Below are 26,123 nucleotides of genomic sequence, written 5' to 3'. Positions count from 1 at the left end.
TAAGACTTTCTGTTTGAAATGTAAATTGTTCACATATTTATCAATATTTCACAGACCACTTTTGAAAAGATTCTTGCTGTTTTGCATTTGAACACATTTTTTCTGACCCTGGTTTGAAATTTCCAGGTCTAGTAGACCTAAAGGAATAGTTCACCCAAAAATGAAAATTGGCTGAAAATGTACTCACCGTCAGGCCATCCAAGATATAGATGACTTTGTCTCTTCATTAAAACAGATTTGGAGAAATGTAGCATTACATCACTTTCTCACCAGCAGGTCCTCTGTAGTGAATGGGTGCCATCAGAATGAGAGTCCAAACAGCTGATAAAGACCTCACAGCAATCAACAAGTAATGCATACCACTCCAGTCCATCAGCTACTAGCTTGTGAAGTAAAAAGCGTCACAAGACATTAATTAATATCTCATGGACCGCTTTTTCATTTTGGGCTGAACTAGTCCTTTAAAGAAAACTTACATGCATATTTTAGCCAAAAAGTCAAAATCATATCAACATTTTCTCACTTTTGGGTAAACTATAACTTTAAGTAAAAAAAAAAAAGTAGCACAGGCTGACTTCACTCTAGCCTATATTAGTGTAAGCATGTGTTCTGCTTAGTCCATTTGTTCCTTCATTACATGCTGCAGAAGGTTTCTTGTAACAGAAAAAAAGATAGAATTTAGCAAACGCGTCAAATTCCCAGCTTTGAAATAAACCAAATGCGTATTGGTGCCGAACACAGTGATGGCACATATGATCCATCTCAGCCTCTGGTTAATCCTCCAAAGCTGATGCAGCTCATTCAGGAGGGATAACTTTGACTGACAGCTACATATTTAATAATTAACCTTATGCCACACCAAATAGACAATCTTAGTGCACTCTGTAAAGAGATTCAGAAGCAGGGAGTCAAAGAGAGGACGTTGTGGAGCAATAGGCTCGGATTGAATACTGTAGGTTATATGAAGACTAAAACACATTAGTAGAAATGTGCAGCGGTATGATGAGAGTTTAATTTGTGTGAAGTTGTACCAAATGCCCACGAGGGAAATTAAAACTGCTCAGAAAGAGCTGATTTGACACTTACAGCCCAAACTAATTGCATGTAGTGTATATCAGTTAAGTTTTATCTTGAAGTGACATTTTGCTGTTTTGCCAATGCAAGCATGGAGCTCATGGGCTGGGAGAGGGTGATTCACAGGGGTCCTTTTTTTGTGAGCGGCCTTTTATAGCATGAGGATTATCAATAAACTTGTTTACTTTCTTTTCCAACTGCAGATTTTTGGATTTTATTTACATTTATGAATTTTGCAGATGCTGTTCTTTTAACAGTGTTTGTTGAACTTGCAGTGTGTGAAGATGCAATGCTAAACAAAAAGCTGTAGTAAATTATGTTGTATTCTAGTTTGTTATAAACATTGAATCTCTCAAAATTACAGCATGGGATCCATTATTTACGATAACACCAAAAATGGTAACAGTGTTTTAATGTTGTTATGTAGACAAGATGAAATGAAAATGCCTGCGAAAGATGTCTGAAGATGGTCGGTTCCCTTCAGAAGATATGTTCATATAAAAACACCTGTGCTGTATTTGGAGAACTTATGTTTAATCAGTAGTATCTTAGCTTTTTTAAAGTTTAATCCAGCCATATTGTAATTCTTGTCTTTTAAGACATAATAATAAAGGTAGAATAATAATAAAGGCTTTTCTTTAAAACATTTAAGACTTTTTATGGACTTAAACTTGATGCAACTAAATTTTTGTCTTTTTAAGGACCCTCAAGCCCTGAGTGTATTATTTTTTGTATACTGTTTTGTATACTTTTTACCCAAGAATGAATCTTAAATTTAATATTTTAATTAAATATATATTTACAAAATATTGCACTGAAAAGCAATACTGTACTTAGATAAATTGGGCTTTTCATATAGTAATTTTTTTTCCTGCTTTAAACTAATGGTGCTTAACAATTTCAGCAGGACTCAGTTGCTGAGATACAGACCCGATTCTGCAGATCTTTTCTTCTGATTCAAAGGACGTAATGAGATGGATTTCATGTAGAATCAAATGTAAAGCAAAACCTGAACCAAGGCTAAAGCAGCACGTCATATCTCCAGTGACTTTTGTCCTTGCTTCAAACCTTCCAAAAGGGAGCAATTTTTTCATTATGAACACAGGCGAGCGGGTCTTTTCCATCTGCGGTCGCTTCACTTCACACCCACATGGACGCTGAAAGGCGAATACAAAACAAACCAGTAAAAGTAGAGAAGGGCGATGACCTTTGGATCATGTTGGCGAATTGTAAAGCTTTTAAATCTTTCTGAACAGCATCTTTGCTTGAGGTTGTATTGTACATTCACAATTGGTTTGCCCTTTGGTCAATCGAATGCAGCTTTAATGGACTCAAAGGCATGTATTTTGTCCTGTTCATATGCACTATGGGAAGCTGCTCAATTACTGAGCATCTGTCTTTCTTTGCTTTATGTAGATAGATGGAATTCATTTGCATAACTAACTAGTGACTAACCACATGGATCAGTGCAGCTTTTCTCTTTAATTGGGTTATTGGGGGAATATGTTTATTAGTTGCTTTAGAAAACTGGCACTGAGACTGAAAGCTTTCTTTGGGAGCTCATTTCCCTGTCTGCGTGGATCAGCGGACTCTAAAATGTTTCTTTGTAAGAATCACAGACATTTCAAGGTAACATCACAACCGATCTGGGGAGGATAAAGAAACTCACCACAACTGGAACGTAGTTTAATTAGTTTAAAATGGGTCGTGTCAAGACAGATGAATTTTTCAGAATCTTTTGAACCCAAACCTCCCAAAAACATCAGAAACGAAGCTGCAAAAAAGGCTCGTTTTGACCTTGGGTCATCTTGAAAAGTGCATCGATTTATATTTGATCATTTACTGATTCCTCAGCATACGGTGGATTTTATCCATTTTTGAAGCACCTTTTAGAAGCATTTTCTCACAACATACAGTAAAGCAGCTTTGCAAGGAGCTTGTTAATGAAGGATGGGAACTGCAAACTATATTGGACCCGACAGTAAACTCACAAACCATTAGTAAGAGCAGCTACTCATTTCAGTGTTTACATACTGTAGAAGTCTACAGTATTTTTTCCTCATTAAAAAAGTTTTGCCCCGTAGAAATTTCAAGATTATTGCTGATTACAGATTATTGATCATTACAGCAGCAAAAATGTTCAGTATAATCTCTTCTCTCATTTTTCATTTTTTTTTTCTTGAATTATCTTTTATTTCTATTTTAAATTTTACTTTTGTGTGTTTTTTTCTGTGAATGCTCGTGTGTATTTTCTTTGTATGCATTATTTAAAAAAGTTGTTAAAATAAATAAAGTGTAGGTGTACAACAGAAAAAAAAAAAAAAAAGCTAGTCATACAATGAAGATATTGCTTGACAGCTGACAAAATTAATAATACGGCACAGAAAGCTCGTAAAAACATGAGCCAAGTAGATGTTTGTTCCAATGTTTCCCTCACTGTACTATCTGAATTTATTTTCTCCTCTGAGCCAAAATTGAGTTTTATAATTTCCATTAGGCTTAGCTCACACTGCAGATCTGGAACGAACTCATTTTACCTCTCCTGTTCTGTGTTTAGTGAAGAAAGAGGATGTGAGAGATGCAGGCGCTCTGGGGTGCTCCGTTATGGCTCATATGAGGTTTTTGATACATCCTCATGCTGATCATGCTGTTTCAGTGGACAGGATGCGATGTGTCTCTGTGTGTGTGTGTGTGTGTGTGTGTGTGTGTGTGTGTGTGTGCTGGTACATCTTCTTGCTGCACCGTACCTACCCATCATTGTACACGTGCAACGAGAGAGCTAGTAATTTTGTGCTTCAGTTGAGGCGCCAAGTTTTGACAATTTGTTAAAATGGAAGGAATGGATGGCTGTTCTTCTTTTCATGGTGGCTTTCTCTTGGCTTGGCGCTCTCAGTCTGGGACGGCCTGACTACTCTTGCAGCTGGCGCCGGGGGGGAAGAGACTACAGCTTATCAAACACATATTAAAGGAAAAGAGCAAATGTCAAGAACGTCAGAATTTGAAGTAAGTGCTTGTAAAGTAAAGAAAAGAGCATGAGCTGAATTTTAAATATTTTCTTTTGAACAGATGCCACTGTTCACATGCTCTAGAGACTTAGCTATTAAATATCATGATATATTAATCATATGCACTACGAATGCAAATATACTTTAGGTTATAGTAAATATTTATAGACATAGACTATATTTTTGTGTGCCAAGAATACTTAGTTATAATCTGTTGTGGTAACAAATTGTTGTGTAACAAACTGTTATATATATATATATTTTCATGTTGGGTGGTCCATGCCGTCTGAAAGTTAGCAAACCCATTACATAGAGAATTGGGCCTTAGCGTGCTTGCATTTACATGACAGTTTAAAGCCAAGCCTTGATTTATGAGATCTAACATCCCTGAGCTTAAACTTTACATTAACCTTCAAACATCATCGCATTATATATCATCACATGCTCTGCGTGAGAAGATTATTTTTCCTGCTACGCTCCAAGAACTCCACAGCATGCCACCTTCCTACCAGTGGCTTAGAATCACATGTAGACATGTAATGTAAATAGGAGCAAACACTTGAACGAGGAAGATAAAGCTCCATTTACCTCAAAGGAGTCTCATTAACTCATATTTGAATGCCCATGTGTGTATGCTTTTTTAATATGCAACATTATCGTAAGTACGTGCCATCATCCGATTCCATTTCCTAAGTCATTTTTATCATCTTCATGTCTTTGCAAAAACTAGTGCATTACCATGCAACTCAATCCAAACAGTTTAAAGATCCTCAGCAAACACAGTTAGCGACGGCTGAGGGGGAAATGATCATTCATTTAGTAAAGCTCACTGGCAGAAATGCAGCCCATGCATCTCATCCTGATTGTGAGTCCTGCAAGGGAAACTGAATATGTAATTGGAAATCTTAAAATGATTATTATTCTTTTTTTTTTTAGAATGTCCCCAAAGGGCACAATGGAAAAGTCGATTATCATTATTCGAGTGGCTCAAAGCGGACAGATGCTTTCAGGCTCGAGGTTTCTTTTTCATAGCCCAATAGCCAAAGCTAGACATGTTTTATCCTGCCTATGCAAGTATAAACTCAAGCATCTCATTTGAATGTTGTTTAATGATATGTAGACATTTGAATTATTGTAGTTTAGTGGTATTTCTATACTATTATAGTATTTATTAATATTTTATTTAGGTTTTATTTTTATATTTTCTGTTTAATAGTAAAGTTTTAGTCATTTTGTTATGTGCTTTAGTAATTTCTAAAAAAAAATTAATGTATTATTTTGTATTTTTTATATATTTTTATATATATAATTTGTACAGAATAAAAGCCATTGCATCTATGGCATGTCCCCATAAAACATCTAAACATGTGTGTGTGTGTGTGTGTGTGTGTGTGTGTGTGTGTGTGTGCGTGTGTGCGTGCTTGTTTATGCTACATTGAGGGGACCAAATGTCCCCAGAAGGAAAGTAAAACCTGAAATTTTTGACATTTGACATTGGGAAAAAATTATTAAAAATAGTAAATGGTGTTTATCTTAAAGTGTGTGCGTGTGTGTGTGTGTGTGTGTGTGTGTGTGTGTGTGTTTACAAAAGTTTACTGCTTTTTGGCCAACACTAATTCTTTATTTCAAGTTCCCACAGTTTTACTGTAATAATTGCAATAACTGTGATATATTTTGGCAGCAAGTTACCGTGTTAGTGTTAATGTTTGTTAGAGGATTCAGCAGTGTTTCTACAGGTAAAACGTAATGAGCGGTAATGAGACAGGATGTCAAAATAGTTTTTAGTAGCTTTTTTTAAATCCCAGTATGAATTACCGTGGCACTTTTATCTATCCGCTAGTGTGACAGCATTAAGTCATGGCCTTTTATTGCTATTTTTATCATTGTAATGATCATCAATAGCAGCTGATCATTGAAATATGACTCGGAGAGCACAGGCTGGCAAGAGGGTCCAATTAAATTAGCCAGTGCTTGATCTGAACCGTACATCACATAAAACCGTCTGGTATAATTAACGTGATTAAAATAATAGATGGCAAAGCTTTGTCTGTTCCCTGTCATAGGAAGAATGGGAGAGAGAGTGAGACAGAGAATATAATGCTCAGGGAGCGAGAGAGGAGGAGTGGTGTTTTCTCCGAGGGTTGGGATGTGTCTCAGCGGATGAGATGATGCAACTTTTTAAAAACAAATGAAAGTACGTCAGTCTAACACTGGCCAAACATGCTTGATTAAGAGTAAGAGGGAGGAGTGAATGAATTGCACCCGCTGATAGTGCCATTAATTTGCATGCACTGTTTGCATTGTTTTAGCACCCAGTTCACTAAAGGAATTATGCAAATCGTGTAACTGCAAACGCACCCACAAAATCTGTGCTGAGCGAATTTTGCTCACCACAATTGCCAGTCTTGGAGGTCGGATCTGATAACTACTGCAGGTTGTGGAGAAGCCTGATTAAACTAGATTGCAGATGGATTGTAAACAAGAAATATAACGAACAAAAATGGTTTAAAAACTATTTAATGAAGTTTTCAAGTTCAGTGTTTTCCTCTTAAACACTGCATTCAAACACACTGCAATTAATAAAATTAATGAATACCGTTATTCAGCGAGGATTAAACTGATGAAAAGTATGGAAATAAGGAGCCATACATTGATACAATCATTGATACAAAAAAATAATAATCATTTCAAATAAACGCTGTTCTTTAAAACTTTCTGTTCATCAAAGGATCCTGAAAAGATTCATCAGTTTCCAGAAAAACATTGAGCTGAATGCTGGAGTTCAACATTGATGATAAGAATAAATGTTTCTTGAACATCAAATCAGCATATTAGAATGATTTCTGAAGGATCATGTGACACTGAAGACTGGAGTAATTCAGCTTAGCCTTCAAAGGAATAAATTACATTTAAATAGAAATGTATTTAAATATAAAAATACTGTTTTTTGTTTTGTTTTTTGTTTTTTTTATCAAATAAATGCAGCCTTGGTGAGCATAAAGAACTTTGAACAGTAGTGTATATTTTCACAACACTGAGCTTAGTGTGTAATATTGTGTGGATTATTTAGCTATTTTTTTTATTTTGTTTTATTCTGCTTTGTATTTTTACATTTTTATGTTAGAGTTTTGTGTATTTATTTAATTTGATATTTATATTTATTATATTTCGTTTAAATATTTGACAAAGTGACTCATACTTTGTGTTTTATGGTATCATTAAGGCAAAAATTGAATATTGCATCTTAATACAAAAAAAAAAAAATTCTGGCATTGCAAAAGCATTTCATATATTGTTAGTCATTTGTCCACTAACCTTTTCATTGTTGCTTGTTAAATTGTTTGATATGACAGTGACATCTTGAGTAAAAGTCAAGACAGACTATGCAACATCTTTTATGACACACTGTACAATATTCATTTGAGGGCTCTGGACAGCACTGGTTTTGACAATATTGATTGATTATGCCCAGTGATGAAAGAAAAGTTGTGTCAGCGTGTGCTCCTTGCAGTTGTACCGCCACCATCTTGTTTGCCATGAGTTTTCTGACCTTGATGCCTCTTCTTCAGACCGCTTAATTACGGTTGGAAAAAAGTGTAACTCAGTAATGACAATCCCTCCCTCTCAGCGTGAGGTAAATGTGCTCTTCAGTAATCATCATTTCATCAACATGGCTCCTGAGTCCAGAGAGCGAGTGATTTGTTTTACTAATGTTATGAAAGAAACCTGCAGAAACGTGATCTGCATGATGCTGACCCAACGTCTCTTGATCATACAATATCACTCCCGCTTGTACGCAAAGAAGGTCAAACCTAAACAGTGACAGAGACTATTTTTATAGAGGACATCCTACATATATGGAAATACGGGCCTATACAATATTTCAGAATATATTTTGTCCCAATGCATTCAGATTAATTCAGTGATATCCAGTCATTCAGAAGCAAGCGTAAAAGCACAGGTTATTGCAGGATATGAAAGAGGCCACTGAAAAGCATTGCAATGACTCTATTTAAACACTTACCTAAAAAAAAAAAAAATGGTGCGAGGTTTCCTTTGAAATTTCCTGTTTTCACATAGAAATTGCTAGTAAATGGCACAAATAGCTACAAGTAACACACAGAATTAAACACGTAACGCAATGCTCCGATAATCCTTAATTCGTTAATTTTTTTTTTTTTACATGCCATAATATTAAATCTTTTATCATGCATACTGGCAAAATAAATAATGTATTATGTGTAATTTATTTCCTATTGAAGCAGGAAGTTATGCAGTGGGATATTTCAGGCTTTTGTCTTTAGTCAGTAGTCTTTAGTTCACATCACCTCTCTTGACAGATCTTGTACAGGCAAAAGCAGTGAAAACACTGAAGATGAAGATATTTTTATCTTTAGGGATTGCAACATTCTTGTACTAAAGAGCATTTTATTTGACAAAAACAATTAATATGCCTCTCCGAACAAGTTCGAAAAAAATATTTTTGGTTCAATCAAAATGACGTGCTAATTGTATTTTGAAGTTTTTATCTCAGCATTGTTCCTTATCATCATGTAAAGAGATTGTGTTGTATAGGTTTTAATTGTCATTGTAACACTAGCATTGTGGTGTTTAACGCAGGTTCCTTCTCAGAGAGTGGGCAGTCTCTTTACTCAACTCTAATCCAAACACCGAGGGCTAACAAGTTAATTTGTTGTCTTTTGTCTGTTCCGTGACTGAAAGTAGGCTTTTATTGAGCTTGAACAAAGCACACAATGGAGTATTCACTGTAGAGTGAGAGAGCAGGGAAAAAGGTAGACCTGCAGCATGTGTCGTCTGGCAGTGAGACCATAACAGAACTCTACTCCTCTGAGATTGATTTTGTACACCAAGGTTGCACTATGGATCAGTGGTGCTGAAGTTGAAAGTATTTTCACAGCTAATGAAAGTCAGTGAATGCATAGCTAGTTCCATTAATGTCACGGTTAGTGGAAGATAGAGGACCGCTAGCTCTCAAAGCGAAGGTGTGCAGAAGAGAGGCAGCACACTTCTGCTCGTAGCTCTCAAGTACTGTATAAAGCCACCAAACATGCACAATGCACTTCAAGATTGTCTTTATTATTTACTCCTATTTCCTGTCTTGATTCATTCTGGGTGTTTTTCATTATTTCCTTTGTGTGTTTGTGCTTTTGAATTCTCCTTTTATTAGCTTCTTTTAATGTAAAAATATTAATTTGGTGTCCTTGTTTTCAACATCATCTGGTTTCAAAAAGCAAATTATTCAGAATTAGCTTTGTGTTCTGACTCAATACGGTTTTCAAGCAACATATAATCACAGATATTTTATTTATATTAACAGAAGGTGTTTGTCCATTGAGAGAACTATTAAAAGGACTTTTGTCAAAAGTCGGGGTAGGTAATTTTTAATATGTTTATGAAAAAAGTCGCTTACGCTCACCGAGGCTGCATTTGTTTGATCAAATATACGTAAAAAATATTGTTACAATTTAAAATAACAGTTTTATGTTTTAACATTATTTTAAAATGCAATTTATACTATAATGGTAAAGCTGAATTTGCAGCGGTGTCACATGATTCTTCAGAAATCATTCTAATGTTATGATTTGGCATAACATTTCAAAACATTATTATTATAATGATGAAAAACGTCATGCTGCTTACTATTTTTTTTTTTTTGTGTGATTTATAAATAGAAAGTTCCAAAGAATTGCAAATAGAAATGTTTTGTAATAATGTTTAAAATAAAAATGTTACTGTCAATTTTGATCAATTTAATGCATCCTTGCTAAATAAAAGCCTTATCCCACCAAAAAAAACAAAAAAACAAACACAGAACTCTTAAAGGTTAAAAAATTATAATGTTAAACTAAATGATCACTTTTTGGTGCAAGAATCTAGAAGTGCTACAAGGTGTAGAATGTAGTCCTTTCAAATCTAGTAGCGCTGCTTTTGTTGTTCTCTTACATATTTCAAGGATGCCATATCCAGTGCCACATGCAATCTTTTCAAAGCTATCCACCTGCAATGTTAATAGTCGATTATTAATCTACATATGTTCATTTGTAAGTCTCCGGCCTTTCAGGTCAGTAGACCTTCTGTATCTATCCTCCAGAAGCCAAGCAGTTTGAGCAAGGTTTCCTTGAACTTTCTGGTGCCCCTATCATCACAGCAGCAGCAGGCTGGCTCTGCTTTATAATGGCATACATTCACTACCTGTTTTTTCAAATATTTCTATGATGTGGAGGCAGACACACAGAGTCAGCATAATACTGTGACTGGTGGTGGGTCTCAAGGGAAGAACATATTTGCACTCGTTCTTCCACACATTCATTTATCATCCCCTGTTTCTCTCATCTCAGCACAAACTAATGGCCCTTAACACTTAATTGCTGTATCAGGCAAGCTCACACACTTTCTATTATGAAGGGGGCAAACCTCAACGGGCGAGTTGAGGCGCCCTAAATAAAAAGCAGTTCATTTTTTGAGCTCAATCTGATGTTTGGCTGAGAATATTTTGATGGCAATACATTTGTCTGTGATTTTTTTCATATGCTGTAAGTTGCACATAATTTGTTATAGTTAAATGCTTACTCTCACAGTCAGGACAGTCAGCATAGCAAGAAATGAGCAAAATAAAAAGAGTTCAAATTATATTTAACTACCTGTATTATATGGACACCTTAGCATCACTTTTGCACATGCTAAAATCTATGGAAGCTTGTTTCCACCACAGGATAAAAAATAACGGTAATTGAAATTTTTATCTCACAATTCTGAGTTTATACCTCACCTTTGCAAAATATGAACTCAGAATAATGAGATGTTAACTTCTGAGCAGAAAAGTCTAAATTGTGAGAGATAAAGTCACATTTGTGAGAAAATGAAAACAATTTCTGCTAAGGAATAAAAAAAAAAAAAAAAGGTAATTGTGATCTCAGAATTCTGACTTTTTTCTCACAATTGTGATTTTATATTTCACAAATCAGACTTACTTTTCTCAGAATAGCAAATGGGCATCTTGCAATTCTGAATTCAGATCTTGCAAATCTGACTTTTTTCTAGTACTTTGACACAAAAAAGTAAAAATGATTTATTTTTAACTGTTATTTACCGTCTCTGTCTGCAGGTGTGGCAGTGTGGCGGCAGTATGGAGGTTCTCCCGTGTGCTCGAGTAGCTCACATCGAACGCACAAAGAAACCGTACAACAACGACATTGACTACTATGCCAAGCGGAACGCGCTGCGGGCAGCAGAAGTTTGGATGGATGAGTTTAAGTCCCACGTCTACATGGCCTGGAATATCCCCATGAATGTGAGTGCAAGTTTTAGCCATCACCAAACCTCATTTGTTTGAGTCTAGACAGCCAATGGTTAATGGAAAATGATTGCTGTGATTAATTTTGTCCTGATTAATTTACTTGCGTGTCTTCTGTGAGAGGCACAATACACAGAACGAGGCTGTACAGTAGATTAAGTTTGGCAACTTGTCAGAGTCAGTTTTAATGTCATCCTTGTCTTTACAGTAAGTGATACCAAGATATGCTGTAAATACGTTAAGCTTTACATCAGTTTGAGGTTTTTTTTATGAAGGGAGCTCTCGTATCTTGCATTATCAAGCATTATAATTAATAAAATATGCATTTCATTTTAAGAATCTTGGTATGTAAACATGAGGCTTATTTTCTTCCTAAAATGAATAGCAGCGTATTGAAAGGATAATTCAACCAAAGCCAGCACTTAAGTTATTAAAAGGCATAATTGCACTGAAGTGTTTCAGGAATGGCCTTGGTCAATAAATGGAATGAGATACTTCACCACTTAAAAATTATATCTCCACAGAGTTTTAAAAAGGAAAACAAGTTCATAATGACCAAGTATACATTATTAATAGTTATTCATAAAGCAGTAGTGTTCAATTGCACACGAACTATTGTTTTTTTTAATTAATAGCAATTTATGAGTGAAAATTGTTTCAGTATACATACTCCCAGTATGCTTGCAGCTATAAATGTATATAAAATGTCATTGCTTGACTGAATTAAGTGCTACAATGCATGAGAAATACAATTAATTTTTTTTTTGCTTGCTGACATACGACTTCATTGCATCTGTTGTAAACATAAACGAATTTTAATGTCATAATAAATTGTTACACATCATTAAACACATATCAATTTAGCTTCTACATAGACAAATTAAAACATTAGAGAATTGTGGCTGTATATAAATATTTCAAGTTGAACAGGCTCCCATTGGAAGTGCTTTGTATTTTAGACATTTTAATTAACAGTGCATCAAACCCAGTGAAAAATATGGATAAATACTGAAGCATTCTCAACTGTTAGGGCGTAAGTCTCTCGGATATGGGACAAACTGCATTCTGTATGCATTGAATGTAGTTCTGTTCCCTGAAAAACAGGACAATTTTTGTATATTAGGATGGTTGGCAACCTACTAGTACTGAGCATCAGAGACTGAGTTTTAGATTCTGAGCGTGTTAGCAGAGAGTTTCTGAATACCATTAGAAGTTCTTTGCTTCAATCCACTGAGCACTTCTCCATGCTTACTTGAGCCCGCTCGCTAGCGCTGGTAATTAAACAGATGATTAGCATGTTAGTGGCTCCTAATGAAAGAACAATTGCAGTCTCCCATGACTGACATAAATGCAAACACGCACTCCTCCTGTTCTCCCTGACAGTTTTCAGATGGATTAGAGCTCTTTTGTTTATGAGCGATGGTCTGATGATAGAACATGGCGAATATGAAATTCAAAATGACTAATACGAAGTACAAGAACAGACTGTCCTAAGCTACATAACTATATATAAAAAGCTTGAACGGTCTGTTAATTAACAGCAGGTTGTGGGAATGTAATCCCACTAAATTAATATATGAACAGTTCTAGCGGGCTAAATTCATAACACGATTTATTATTAATGTGGCAATAAATCCCAACAACATTTGGGGTAGTTATTTTAACTTTAATTTTTCTAATATATATTCTCATTATTAACTAGTTAGCATAGTATAGTATAGATTTAGTATAGTATAGATAGATTGTTGGAATGTTATTTAAATTTGAATAAAATGAAAACTAAAAGAATTTCAAATCACATGAGCCAATATTTTATTCACAATAGAACATAGATAACATAACAAATGTTAAGAAATTGTTAAATGTTATGCACAAAATGTGTTCATTTCAAATTTGATGCCTGCTCCAGGTCTCAAAATAGTTGGGACAGGGGCATGTTTACCATGGTGTAGCATCTCCTCTTCTTTTCAAAACAGTTTGAAGACGTCTGGGCATCGAGGTTATGAATTTCTGGAGTTTCGGTGTTGGAATTTGGTCCCATTCTTGTCTGATATAGGTTTCCAGCTGCTGAAGAGTTTGTGGTCATCTTTAACGTATTTTTCGTTTAATGATGCACCAAATGTTCTCTATAGGTGAAAGATCTGGACTGCAGGCAGGTCAATTCAGCAGCCGGACTCTTCTACTACGAAGCCATGCTGTTGTAATAGCTGCAGTATGTGGTTTTGCATTGTCCTGCTGAAATATGGCGCTTCTGGACCATGTTCACATATGGCTTCCTTTTTGCATGATAGAGCTTTTGTTGGCATCTGCAGATGGCACGGCGGATTGTGTTTACCGACAGTGGTTTCTGGAAGTATTCCTGGGCCCATTTAGTAATGTCAATGACAGAATCATGCCGATGAGTGATGCAGTGTCGTCTGAGGGCCCGAAGACCATGGGCATCCAACAAAGGTCTTTGGCCTTGTCCCTTACGCACAGAGATTTCTCCAGTTTCTCTCAATCTTTTGATGATGTTATGCACTGTAGATGATGACATTTGCAAAGCCTTTGTTTTTAAATTATTCCACAATCTTTTTACGCACTCTTTCACAGATTGACCTGATGTCAATTAACTTAATTAGTTGCTAGATGTTCTCCCAGCTGAATATTTTCAGAATTTCTTGCTTTTTCAGCCCTTTGTTGCCCCCATGCCAACTTTTTTGAGACCTGTAGCAGGCATCAAATTTGAAATGAGCTCATTTATTGGATAAAAGTGTAAGATTTCTCCGTTTAAATGTGTTATGTTCTCTATGTTCTATTGTGAATAAAATATTGGCTCATTTGATTTGAAATTCTTTTAGTTTTCATTTTATTCAAATTTAAAAAACGTCCCAACATATCCGGAATTCGGGTTATAGATAGATAGATAGACAGATAGATATAGTCATGGCCAAAAATATCGGCACCCTGTGATAATGAATCTGCATTGTTAATCCTTTTGATCTTTTTTTTTTTTTTTAAATCACAAAAATATAACCTTTCACTGGATAATAAGAATTTAAAATGGTGGGAAATATCATTATGAAATAAATGTTTTTCTCTAATACACATTATCCACAATTAATGGCACCCTTTTATTCAGTACTTTTTGAAACCTCCATTTGCCAGTTTAACAGCTCTAAATGTTCTCCTATAATGCCTGATGAGGTTAGAGAACACCTGACAAGAGATCAGAGACCATTCCTTCATCCAGCACCACTCCAGACCCTTTAGATTCCCAGCTCCATGTTGGTGCTGCTTCTCTTCAGGTCACTCATTTTCTACAGGGTTCAGGTCAGAGGACTGGAATGGCCAGCAGAAGCTTGGTTTTGTGCTCAGTGACCCATTTTTGTGTTGTTTTTGAGGTTTGTGTTTGGATTATTGTACGGTTGGAAGATCCAAACATGGCCCATTATAAGATTTCTAACAGAGTCAGTCACTTATTGATTTTTTATCTGTTGTTATTTGATAGAATCCATGATGCCATGTGTCTAAACAAGATGTCCAGGACCTCCAGCAGAAATATAGGCCCACAACATCAAAAATACAGCAGTATATTTTATTGTACACATGGGGTACTTTTTATCCCTGTGTTCACCAAACCCATCTTGAGTGTTTGCTGCTAAAAAGCTCTTTTTTTAGTTTCATCTGACCATAGAAGCCAGTCCCATTTGAAGTTCCAGTCGTGTCTGATAACTGAATATGCTGGAGTTTGTTTTTAGATGAGCTAAGATAATTTTTTCTTGAAACCCTCCCAAACAACATGTGGTGATGTAGGTGCTGTTTGACAATTTTTTTAAAGGTTTTCAGAACCCAAGACTGTTTTCTGCAATTCTCCAGCTGTGGTCCTTGGAGAGTCTTTAGCCACTCAAACTCTCCTTCTCACCATGCATTAGTGCAATATAGACACACGTCCTCTTCCAGGCAGTTTCAAAACATTTTATGTTGATTGGAAATTCTTAATTATTGCCCTGATGGTGGAAATGGGATTTTTCAATGCTCCAGCTCTTTTCTTAAAGTCACCACTAATTTGTGAAGCTCAGTTATCTTTTGCTGCACATCAGAAATATATTCTTTGGTTTTTCTCATTGTGATGGATGATTAAGGGATTTATATTTCTGTGAAACAGGAAGCCATGGCTGGATAATTTCATGTTCATAATTACCCTGAAGTGCTCAAAATTGTGAATATGAATGGGAATATACTTCAGAGATATTTTACTGCCAATAATTGTGTCCAACATGTATTTGAGAAAAACATTTATTTCATTATGATATTTCCCCCCATTTTAAATTCTTCTTATCCAATGAAAGCTTAGATTTTTGTAATTAAAAAAAAAAAAATAAAATAAAAAGGATTAATGCAGATTAATTTTCACAGCCGCCTTTGATCATAATTACCAAGGGTGCCGATAGATAGATAGATAGATAGATAGATAGATAGATAGATAGATAGATAGATAGATAGATAGATAGATAGATAGATAGATAGATAGATAGATAGATAGATAGATAGATAGATAGATAGATAGATAGTGATATTAATATTGTGAGTAACAGAGAAAAAATCATCTATTAGAATGTTGCTTGTGGTATTTGAGTCCCAGAGGAGCTGCTCCTGTAATTGTTGTATTTAAATTGTTTTGCATAAAACAGCGCCTGCCAAATGACAATTAACAGTCTCTTTCTGTTGTTCCAGAACCCGGGAGTGGATTTTGGAGACGTGTCAGAGCGTGTAGCACTGAGGAAGAAAATGAACTGCAGGAACTTTCGCTGGTACCTTGAGCATGTCTATCCCGAGATGAGAATTTACAATAACACCATCACTTATGGAGAGGTAATAAAGACAAACCAACCTCTCATGCACCTTTTAAACCAACAAAACCTTTCATAGAAAGGCATGTACTTTCACACGCTGTTAGTTTAATGTCTCTATAATCCTGTGAAGAATCTATCATTCTATTACACTTTTTTGGGAGATATTAAAGTAATAATTCACTTTAAATGCTTGCTAAAGATACTAAGTATATACCACCTATATATACTATCTGTCTCTCTGTGTGTGTGTGTGTGTGTGTGTGCGTGTGTGTTTATATATGTATATTATGTATGTGTGTGCGTGTGTGTGTTTATATATGTATATTATATGTGTGTGTGTGTGTGTGTGTGTGTGTCTGTGTGTATATATTTATTATAATAATAGAATTCTTTTTTTTGCTTCTTGATAAGGTCACTAAGGAAAAACTTTTTCTTGAGTATATAGTAATTTCCATATGATTACATTATTTAAGCACTGCAATTTGTATTTTTGTACTGAATGGTAAAAACTGCAGTAATACAATAGAAATGTAAAGATAATTGGTTTCCATAGCAACAGTGTTGCAAGCATTGGGATTATCTCCAATTTCCTCATAATGAGATTTAATGAGGCCCTTATTAACTTTGGAGTGTGTGTGGGTAGGAGGGATGTGTGTGTGTGTGTGTGTGTGTGTGCCTGTGCGTGTGCGTGTGTGCGTGCATGCGCTCTTATGTGTGCGTGTGTTAGAATTGAACATGCCTAAATCTCAGTAGAAGAGGAATCTTACAGTATTTTCAATTTGTTGAAGGAAAAAATGAGACCTGCATCTCTACATTGATCTCTGGAACTGCAGGGGCGGAAAATCTATAGCTATATTGGAATAGTTTGTCTCTGAAAATATGCCTGCTAGACCACAGATTCCACATATCTCATCCTCTGTCCAGTATTAGGTTTATGGACAGTCAATGTTGTCATCTCTCAAATGGATTTGACAAAGCATGTGTGCATGCATTTATGTTCGACATTCAGAGTAGCACTTATGCTACAGTATAAGCTAAACTGGTCAACTTAATAGTACATAGTGTGCTCACTCTTCATGCGTCATTATTTGCCTGCCTGTGTTTATTAATGTTTACTTATTTTTTAGGTGCGAAACAGTAAAGCCAGCGGATACTGCCTTGATCAGGGGTCAGAGGAGGATGACAGGGCTATTCTCTACCCATGTCATGGCATGTCATCACAGGTTAGCGTGTGTTTTCTTTTTCTGGTGTTTCTAGCTTTTTATTAGTATAATTACATTACAGGTTTGGGGCCAGTAAGTTTTTTTTTTCTTTTCTCTATGTGTTCACTTTAAATTTAATTTAATTAAAAACCCATTTTTAAACATAGACGTGAAAGTGCACTGTTATAATTCATGAACGAAAACATTTTGCAATATGATTTTGATGTACCATTTCCATGGTAATGCAATGTCTGATTTTAAAGCTTTCACAGGATGAATTTTGAGATTTTAAGCTTTCAATTGATACATACTTTATGATGATTTCTAAAGCGTGATAGGGAAAAGGCAACGAAAAAAGGTTGCACTCTTGTCATAAATTAATCTATTACTGTTCCTACATAATTTGTAACAAAAAACAGTCGTAAATATCTATTTACAAGTCTTAGACCTTTCCAATGATATATACCGGTAGTTTGTCATGAGTAGATGTAATCATGATGATGTAATATAGTGAAGTAAACTTAGGCATCCCGCTGAGGGGACGGGTGACAGTTAAGAGATTAATTTTATTTTATTTAAAGGGGGTCATATGACATTGCTAAAAATAACATTATTTTGTGTATTTGGTGTAATGCAATGTGTTTACATGGTTTAAGGTAAAAAAAAAAAAAACATTTTCCACGTACCGTACATTATTGTGGCTCCTCTCTGCTCCGCCTTTCTGAAACACGCCGATTTTTACAAAGCTTATCGTTCTGAAAATCACGGTGTGCTCTGATTGGCCAGCTATCCAGTGCGCTGTGATTGGCCGAATAGCTCAAGTGTGTGACGGAAATGTTACGCCCCTTACCATATTTGGAAACACACAGCGTCTCCATGACAACAATACTACAGTGAGAATAAAAGTTATGCCTTCTTTCTTTGCGTAAAAAGTTGGGTGGTGTTTTGCAAATCTTCCAGCACAGTGACGTAGATTTGTGGGGGAGTGATTGAATAAGGTGCTTCAGGAAGGCGTGGATGAGTCTTGACTTTTATAAAGAATATTTCTTTGGGTTTGAGACTTTAGTCTTTGCAACTTTACGGATCTTATATATGCACAAACAGCTTGAAATCGTATTACATGACCCCTTTAAATTGATTAAAGGTGACAGTACAGACTTTACATTGTTACAAAATATTTCTATTTCAATCAAAATTAGAATTTTCAATTTAGCAAAGAATATTGAAAAAATGTGTCACTGTTTCTACAAATATATTAAGCAGCACAGCTGATTTTAACATTGGTGATAATAATAATAAATATTTCATGTTCACCAAATCAGTATATTACAATGATTTGTGAAGGATCATGTGACACTGAAGACTGGAGTAATGATGCTGAAAATTCAGCTTCAGCATTACAGGAAAAAATGCAAATATATTTCAGTATTTAAATGGAAAACATACACACACACACACACATAGATAAATGCCTCTCAATTTTGTTCTCAGTCTTCTTGTGGATACATCATTGCATTTACATTACATTTGTATCCCGAGCAGACAGCAAAAATCTTGTTATTTGCAAATGCAAGGACAGGGAGCCAAGAATATGCCACGTTCGCAAAGATAAATGACCCTATCAAGATTGACATATGCAGCAGTCTGGAGGAAAAAAAAATAAAAAATTCACAAGCGCATATTGATGTGAATTGTGAGAATTAAATTAGATTTGTAATTGAAACACATGTTGTCAACCTCAGTGTACACTTATTTCACATTGGTGGTGCATTGCACCATTGCCTGGAGACAGAGAGCAGCTCAGGTTGAAATTACCTGTAGATTGTATCTCCGTTTCTGTGCCCTGTCCTTTCATAACTGCCTCCCTTGCAAAATAGTTGTTATAAGTCATCAGTTTATGTGACTTTGACATCTGACATTTTTATTCATTCGGATTAAACGGATGTGGAATAATCAAACCGTTCTCCTACCGGGCTATGACCTTTGACAGCGTGATTTGACCTTTCCCGTGTCATTCATTCACAATAGAGACATGATCCTTTGAACAATTTAGAATACAGTCTCTCTCTCCGCCTCGTTCTCTCTTCCTCCCTCCTAAATCTTGTAAGGAAATGACAGTCTTAGTCCATAATCCAGGCCTAAGGGAAATAAAGCAATTGAAGCATATTCCCATTGTATCGTCAAATTACAATAAAAGCTGGTTTTACATGATACAGCTAAGCTTCATTTTTTTCCCACTTTTTTCATCTCCTTGCGTAACCACAAATTAAAAACAGGAATGATTCATGGCCGCTGTGTCATTGAAGCCCTAGTAATAATCAACCATTACATTGATTTATTTTCATGTATTTATTTCATGTGGTGATTGGTTATAGCCTTGCAAATTCAGTGCAAAGTGTTTTGTGTTTATTGTGTTTTGTGCGAGGCTGAAGAACTCTTTTATAATTTTCATGAATTCAAAAAAATAAAACAAGTGATTTTAATAAATATCATTCTTGAATTTTGTTTTTATTCAGTTTGATTGCCATGCATTCAAACAGTGTGCCTATTTGTCATTGTTTTACTGAAAAATCCTTTGTTGCTTTGTCCTCTGTGAGCGTGTCTGTGTGGTACATCATCTCAGTGAATGCATGGCCGCTATGAGAGCTGGAATCAGGTTACAGTATGCATGAAGATGAGCTCACGCTATTGTCCTCCTGCTGTTTTCACCTTGGTCACTGGACAATTACCCTCAGTTCTATAGATTAACTTTTCTCAATAGAGCGAGCTTGATTTTCATTGAATGTCAGCTTGTACTTCATTGTGATGTGCCGACCTTGGGATCTGATATCTAAGAGATTGACTTTCAGCTGAATTATTGACCTGTGTTATTCAGTGCCGTGTACTTACCGTAATAGATAGCTGCTATCTAGACTTCCATCTCTCTCGATAGTTTGTGTACACTTCAGTGTATTGGTGCTCTTAATCATACAGCTAAATACTGCCTATATCTGTTGGAGTGTTCTTAAAGGAATGGTTCACCCAAAAATGAAAATTTGCTGGAAATGTACTCACCCTCAGGATATCAAAGATGTAGATGAGTTTGTTTCTTCATCAGATTCTGAGAACTGTTGTATTCCATCACTTATTCACTAATGGATCCTCTGCAGTGAATGGGTGCCGTCAGAATGAGAGTCCAAACAGCTGATAAAAACATCACAATGATCCACAAGTAATCCACAGCATCCCCATTCCAATCAATTAACATCTTATGAGGCGAAAATGTGCAATATACAAATTCATAATTCAAATAATTGTAACTTGAAACCATCGTTTCCAGCTAAAATACAAGTTCTCTATTCATAATATAGATTTCTCCAGTGAAAACGTCTGAATCAGAAGAGAAATATGCACAGATCAAACAACTTTTACAAGTGAAAACCATTCAGAACAGTTCTAAACAAAGTTGTTGTTGGATTGTGATATGACAACAGAGGATCGAATTTTCACTGGAGGAAGTGTTATTATGGATTATGGACTGGATTTTGCCCAGAAGCAATGCCTTAAAAACGTCTGTTTTTGTCCATACAGTTAAAGCCACTGGGGCCCCAAACAATATTGGACCTCATTGACTTTCATTACATGGACAAAAAGACACTAAGGCATATTTTAAATATATTATTTTGTGTTCCACAGAAGAAAGAAAGTCATACAGGTGGAATAACATAATGGCATTTTCATTTATGGGAGGACTATGCCTATAAGCTGTATTTCTAAGACCTTCCATTTTATTTTATATATCACATATTTCCTTTTCTCACATTGTACATTGGTGTTTTATTTCAGCTGGCGAGGTACACCACTGAGGGCTTATTACAGTTAGGACCCCTGGGGTCTACTACGTTTCTGCCTGACACAAAATGCCTGGTGGATGATGGAAGAGGAAGGACTCCGAGCTTGAAAAAATGTGATGCTGTCACCAGGTCCTCCCAGAGGCTCTGGGATTTTACTCAGGTAAGCTAATGCACTCACACTAAACAATTTATTTATTAGATTTCTAAACGCTTCGTATTAATATTTCATTCTCCACTTGAGGCAATTACTTTTATAAACAAACATCAGGTATTTTAAATTGGATTCTTCTTTTATAAAAGCACTTTTAAGATATATTTTATTAATGTACACCAATGTTTAGGTCTGTAAGATTAGTTATTTATTATTATTATTATTTAGTTAGTTTTGAAAGGGGTTTCTTATGCTTACCAAGGCTGCAGTTATTTGATCAAAAAATACTGTGATACATATTTTTGGGAGATTCTTGTATGAATATGAAGTTCAAAAGAGCAGCGTTTATTTGAAATAGAAATCATTTGTAACAATGTGTATGTCTTACTATCACTTAATGCAACAATTTAATGCATACTTGCTGAATAATTGTATTAGTTAAAAAAATATCCTTGTTATGCGTTACATGTGCTCACTATTATAATAACAATAAATTATACATAATTACATGCAACTGACCCTAAACCAAACCCTCATCCTAACCCTAGGCCTATAGTAATATTAATCAGTACTTATATTTATAATTACACTGTAACAAGGACACCTTAAAATAAAGTGTAACCTAAAATCGTTTGTAGGTAGTGTTTGATGCCAAGTGTATTTACAGTCCTTCTTAAATATTTTTTTCTTAGAATGGACCCATCATAAGTCGAGACACGGGACGTTGTTTGGAGGTTGAAATGTCAAAAGATGCCAACTTTGGCCTGCGGCTGGTCGTCCAGCGTTGCTCAGGGCAGAAGTGGATGATTCGGAACTGGATAAAACACCCCAGACACTGAGGAACATAACCTCCCTGAGCTGGAGAGCAGCCATAGACACAAACCCTGAGTCTGGGGTTGAGACAGATAAGAAGAACTCTCTTTTGGGGTGAAACGCTTTCAATATAGATGTCTAAAGATGAAATATTATCTTTGGATGCATTTACTGTTGAGTGAGCAGATAAAGCAGAAGGCTGTCATCACGGGAGAAAGACTTGCTCATTGCAAGTCCTCTGTACAGACTCCCAGTTTACTGCAGCATACTTGTGTTCCCAAGTGGAATTCTGATGAGCTGTCTTGGTGAAATATCGAGAGAAATATTCAAAAGAGTTGCAGATAAACAAAGAGAGAGGAAGCGAAAGTTGCAAACCCCTCTGAGCAAAGTCTCGAGTTTTACTTCTTATCAATTGCCATATCAACACTTATTTCTTCAGGCTGTGAATTGCTTTGGATAATTGAATATCCACTTTGAAACTTTAAATGGGTATCCCAAGTGCTACACAACAAAAAAATAAAGTAGTATAGACTTTAATCTGACACAATAGTTTCAGCTCTTTTAGCTATCGAGTTTTTTCTTTCCTTGATTTACAGACTTAATTGCTAATGCACAACAAAACCATGTGTTCACTCAAGAACTCATGTGCCTTTCTCCATCCTTATGCCATCAGACCAGGGAATGTTCCTCCCTAAGCATGTACAAAATATTTGATTTTAAATTAATTAAAATATGAATATAATGTTAAGGTCTTATTGTAGAAACACGTTGTAAAATACTCAAAACATGATAATCCAGGAAGATCGAAACAATAAAAACAAGTTTTCTTTTCTTTTGTACAATGTTGTGTGATTTGATTCATGTGAAAATCAGTACAGTAAAATGATCTGTGTTGATTTATATTGTAGGATCGATGACATCACAAGCGATGAAAGGTGATATTTTCTAGCAAAGTCGAGGTGAAAACATTTGAAGCCTATTGTATTTAAATACTGTGATTTTGTAAACAGGACTTGAAGTTATGCATTGGAAATTGAAAAAAGTCCACTAAAAAATAAAGGTTACAGAAGAACAATTTTGGGAACCTTTCTATGAACAGTTCTTAAAAGAACCATTGTTTTAAGAATTTGAAGAGCTTTTTTCCATTTTAAAGAACCTTTTGACAAATGTTTAATAGATGTAAAAAAAAATAGTTCAGTCTAAAAATTTAGCATTGCATCACTTGCTCGCCAATGGATCCTCTGCAGTGAATGGGTGCCGTCAGAATGAGAGTCCAAACAGCTGATAAAAACATCACAATAATTCACAAGTGATTCACATGATTCCAGTCCATCAATTAACATCTTGAAAAGTGAAAAGATGTGTGTTTGTAATAAACAAATCCATCATTAAGAATACTTTTATTTTTAATTCAACACGAGTATTTGAATCTCATCTCATTTGAATCAGGACAGTTTTAGCTAATAAACGGTGCTTGGTCTGTCCATATTTAAAATATAACATGTTGATGGATTTGTTTCTTACCAACACGGAGCTTTTCGCTTCACAAGATGTTAATTGCTGGACTGGAGTGGTGTGGATTACTTGTGGATCATTGTTTTATCATCTGTTTGGACTCTCATTCTGACGGCACCCATTCACTGGTGAGCAAGCGATAGAATGCTACATTTCTCCAAATCAGTGCCAATAAATAAATTTTTTATTTTTAAGAGTGTGAGATGGATCGGTGTGTAAGAGAGGGACTAAGCTAAAAGAAAGAAATAATTTAAGTTATTATGACATTTTTATGAAAGATTGGGCTTTGCACTGATAAATTGTTCAAATTAAGACCATGAATTTATTCTAAAAAAAAAAAAAAAAGTAGACGCATGAAGTTTGATTTCCTGTTAACTTTTTTGCCTCCACAGGTTATTTTTCTGAAGCTCTATGTCTGGGGTCCTGAGAAACTAGTTGAAGAAAACTAGAAAAAGAAAGGACAACCAGAGTTAAGCTTTGCATTTCCACACACCGTCACCGCAGGATGTACAATCTAATCATTACAAGCCACACAACTCGTCACTAGAGCACTGAATGCTTCTCAAAGCGATCAAACTCAGCGTGCAGCTTCTCTTTTTCTTTGAAGCAAACCCAAAAGCTCACAACTCTCGAAAATAAATGTTACTGCACTTCATTGATGTATTCGCTCATTTTTCCTCTCTCATCTGCAGTGAAAGCCACTCCATTTCTTTCCTCTCAAGTGTTTATTGCTCATGTAGTCCTGAGAGAGAGAGAGAGAGCGCAATGCCTGACAACGGCAGAAACGCTTGGAAGAAGCCATCCAACTGTAAGCACTTCTTATATGACCACCTGTGTGTTCTCAAGGCATTTTTTAATTTGTTTTCCAGGGCGTTTACTAAGAGAGATTGCAGAAACCTGCTCAGCCAGGCTTCAGCTGTTCAGCTCCACTGGTTTCATAAACAAGCGTCTTCTCCCTCCACTCATCTACAAGGGGAAGATCTTATTTAAAACCACACTGGAGACCCAACAAACGCTGTCGCTGCAAATTCACCCATAGCAGGCATGTGGTGCAATGAAACAAATAGGAGAAATATATTAGCAGGCTGGGGTGCTTGTGTTTTTGCTTATGCTTTTTACACATGATGTGGTTCAGCGATGAAGTCATAGGAGGAAACGCACAGTGAGCACGCATCTATGAATCATTCCACAATCTGCTTCCTCCAAAACGACCAGCTAATTCAGTAGACCTGCTGAGCTCTGCGCTCTGAGCCAGAGATGCTCGTATACACTAAAAACATGATTTTCTAGTTGAATTAATATAATGGATGGAATTAATACTTCAAGCTTTAATTTACAAGTTAATTATACTTAGGATGTTTTTTTTGTTTTTTTTTTTGTTATATTTGTATTTCATTAAGTATTGATCCAAATATTGAAAGATTTGACAATTTCAAATGAATATGGTTGCATCATTTTGTAATGTGCCAGCTTTATTCACACTTTTTGCTGCATGTTATTGTTTGCTTTGATTATTTAGGAACTTCACTCTTAAAAATAAAGGTGATTAAAAGGTTCTTCACAGCGATGCCATAGAAGAACCATTTTTGGTTCCACAAAGAACCATCTATTTCTTACCTTTTAAATGGTAGCATGGAACTTTTAAATGGTGCTGTAGCACAGGTATTGTTGCAATTTAAGTTACATTTACACACTTGGTTTATTTAATGTTAAGTTGATTTTATTTGTCATTCTATACCAATGAAATTTGGTTATTTCAGTTATAAATGTTGCAATTCAAATACAAAGACTGATAATTCACAAACTGATGGAAAACTTCTATATGAATTAATTAATGAATTAATTAATGATTGAATGAATGATTTTTTCAAATAGGTTTCCAAAACACTCCTACTGCCCTTTCTGCGGTAATGTGAAAAAAAGCTGATATTAAACTCACACCATTGGCTGATTCATGAGTTGACATGTGGAAAAGCAGCAAACAAGCACAGCGTGTTTTGAAAGCTCTGCGGAGTCACAGTGTTTACAGTCTTTGGGGAAATCAGCCTACCAAAGGCTTACTTAGACTTGTCTCTGCACATTAAACTGTGATAGAAAAAGCTATTTAATAGGTGCTTTTTTTGAATACCACGCATAAAATGTTCCTGCTACCTGACAGATATCACTGAAATAGGTGTCTTGAGAATTCCCCCCAGTCTCTGTGACAGCCATAGTCTCTGTAAACAACAAAGTGTTGGGTGGCCAGCACATCTTCTTTTCTTTTTTTCCCCCCCTAGCCAATTAAAAACTCAGCCAAACAGAAGACACTCTCTTCCTTTTCTGCCTTCAGGTTAGTATAAGGAGTTTGGCTCCATAGCACAAAGGGTTTAGCTGGTGGGAG

The 26,123-nt window shown here is 35.6% G+C and overlaps 1 protein-coding gene across 2 annotated transcripts in view; it reads left to right on the top strand.

Annotated features, from left to right (window-relative positions):
* The window catches only part of galnt9 (polypeptide N-acetylgalactosaminyltransferase 9), a 98,418-nt gene extending 75,358 nt beyond the window's left edge, over positions 1-23,060 (top strand). The window contains exons 1-6 of one of the 2 annotated variants that reach the window (XM_058777320.1): positions 3,910-4,077; positions 11,206-11,391; positions 16,111-16,248; positions 17,357-17,452; positions 21,257-21,424; positions 22,108-23,060. In XM_058777320.1, coding sequence (XP_058633303.1) covers positions 4,054-4,077; positions 11,206-11,391; positions 16,111-16,248; positions 17,357-17,452; positions 21,257-21,424; positions 22,108-22,254 — 759 coding nt within the window. In that variant the 5' untranslated portion in view covers positions 3,910-4,053 and the 3' untranslated portion in view covers positions 22,255-23,060. Of the gene's footprint in view, positions 1-3,909; positions 4,078-11,205; positions 11,392-16,110; positions 16,249-17,356; positions 17,453-21,256; positions 21,425-22,107 lie in introns of those variants that run through there. The other variant, XM_058777319.1, reaches the window with a different exon arrangement.
* Positions 23,061-26,123: the final 3,063 nt, after the last annotated feature.

The sequence above is a fragment of the Onychostoma macrolepis genome, chromosome 05 (genome assembly GCF_012432095.1).
Source record: "Onychostoma macrolepis isolate SWU-2019 chromosome 05, ASM1243209v1, whole genome shotgun sequence".
Taxonomy (NCBI): domain Eukaryota; kingdom Metazoa; phylum Chordata; class Actinopteri; order Cypriniformes; family Cyprinidae; genus Onychostoma; species Onychostoma macrolepis.
The sequence above is the reverse complement of the archived record's forward strand: the minus strand, read 5'-3'. Positions and strand labels throughout refer to the sequence as shown.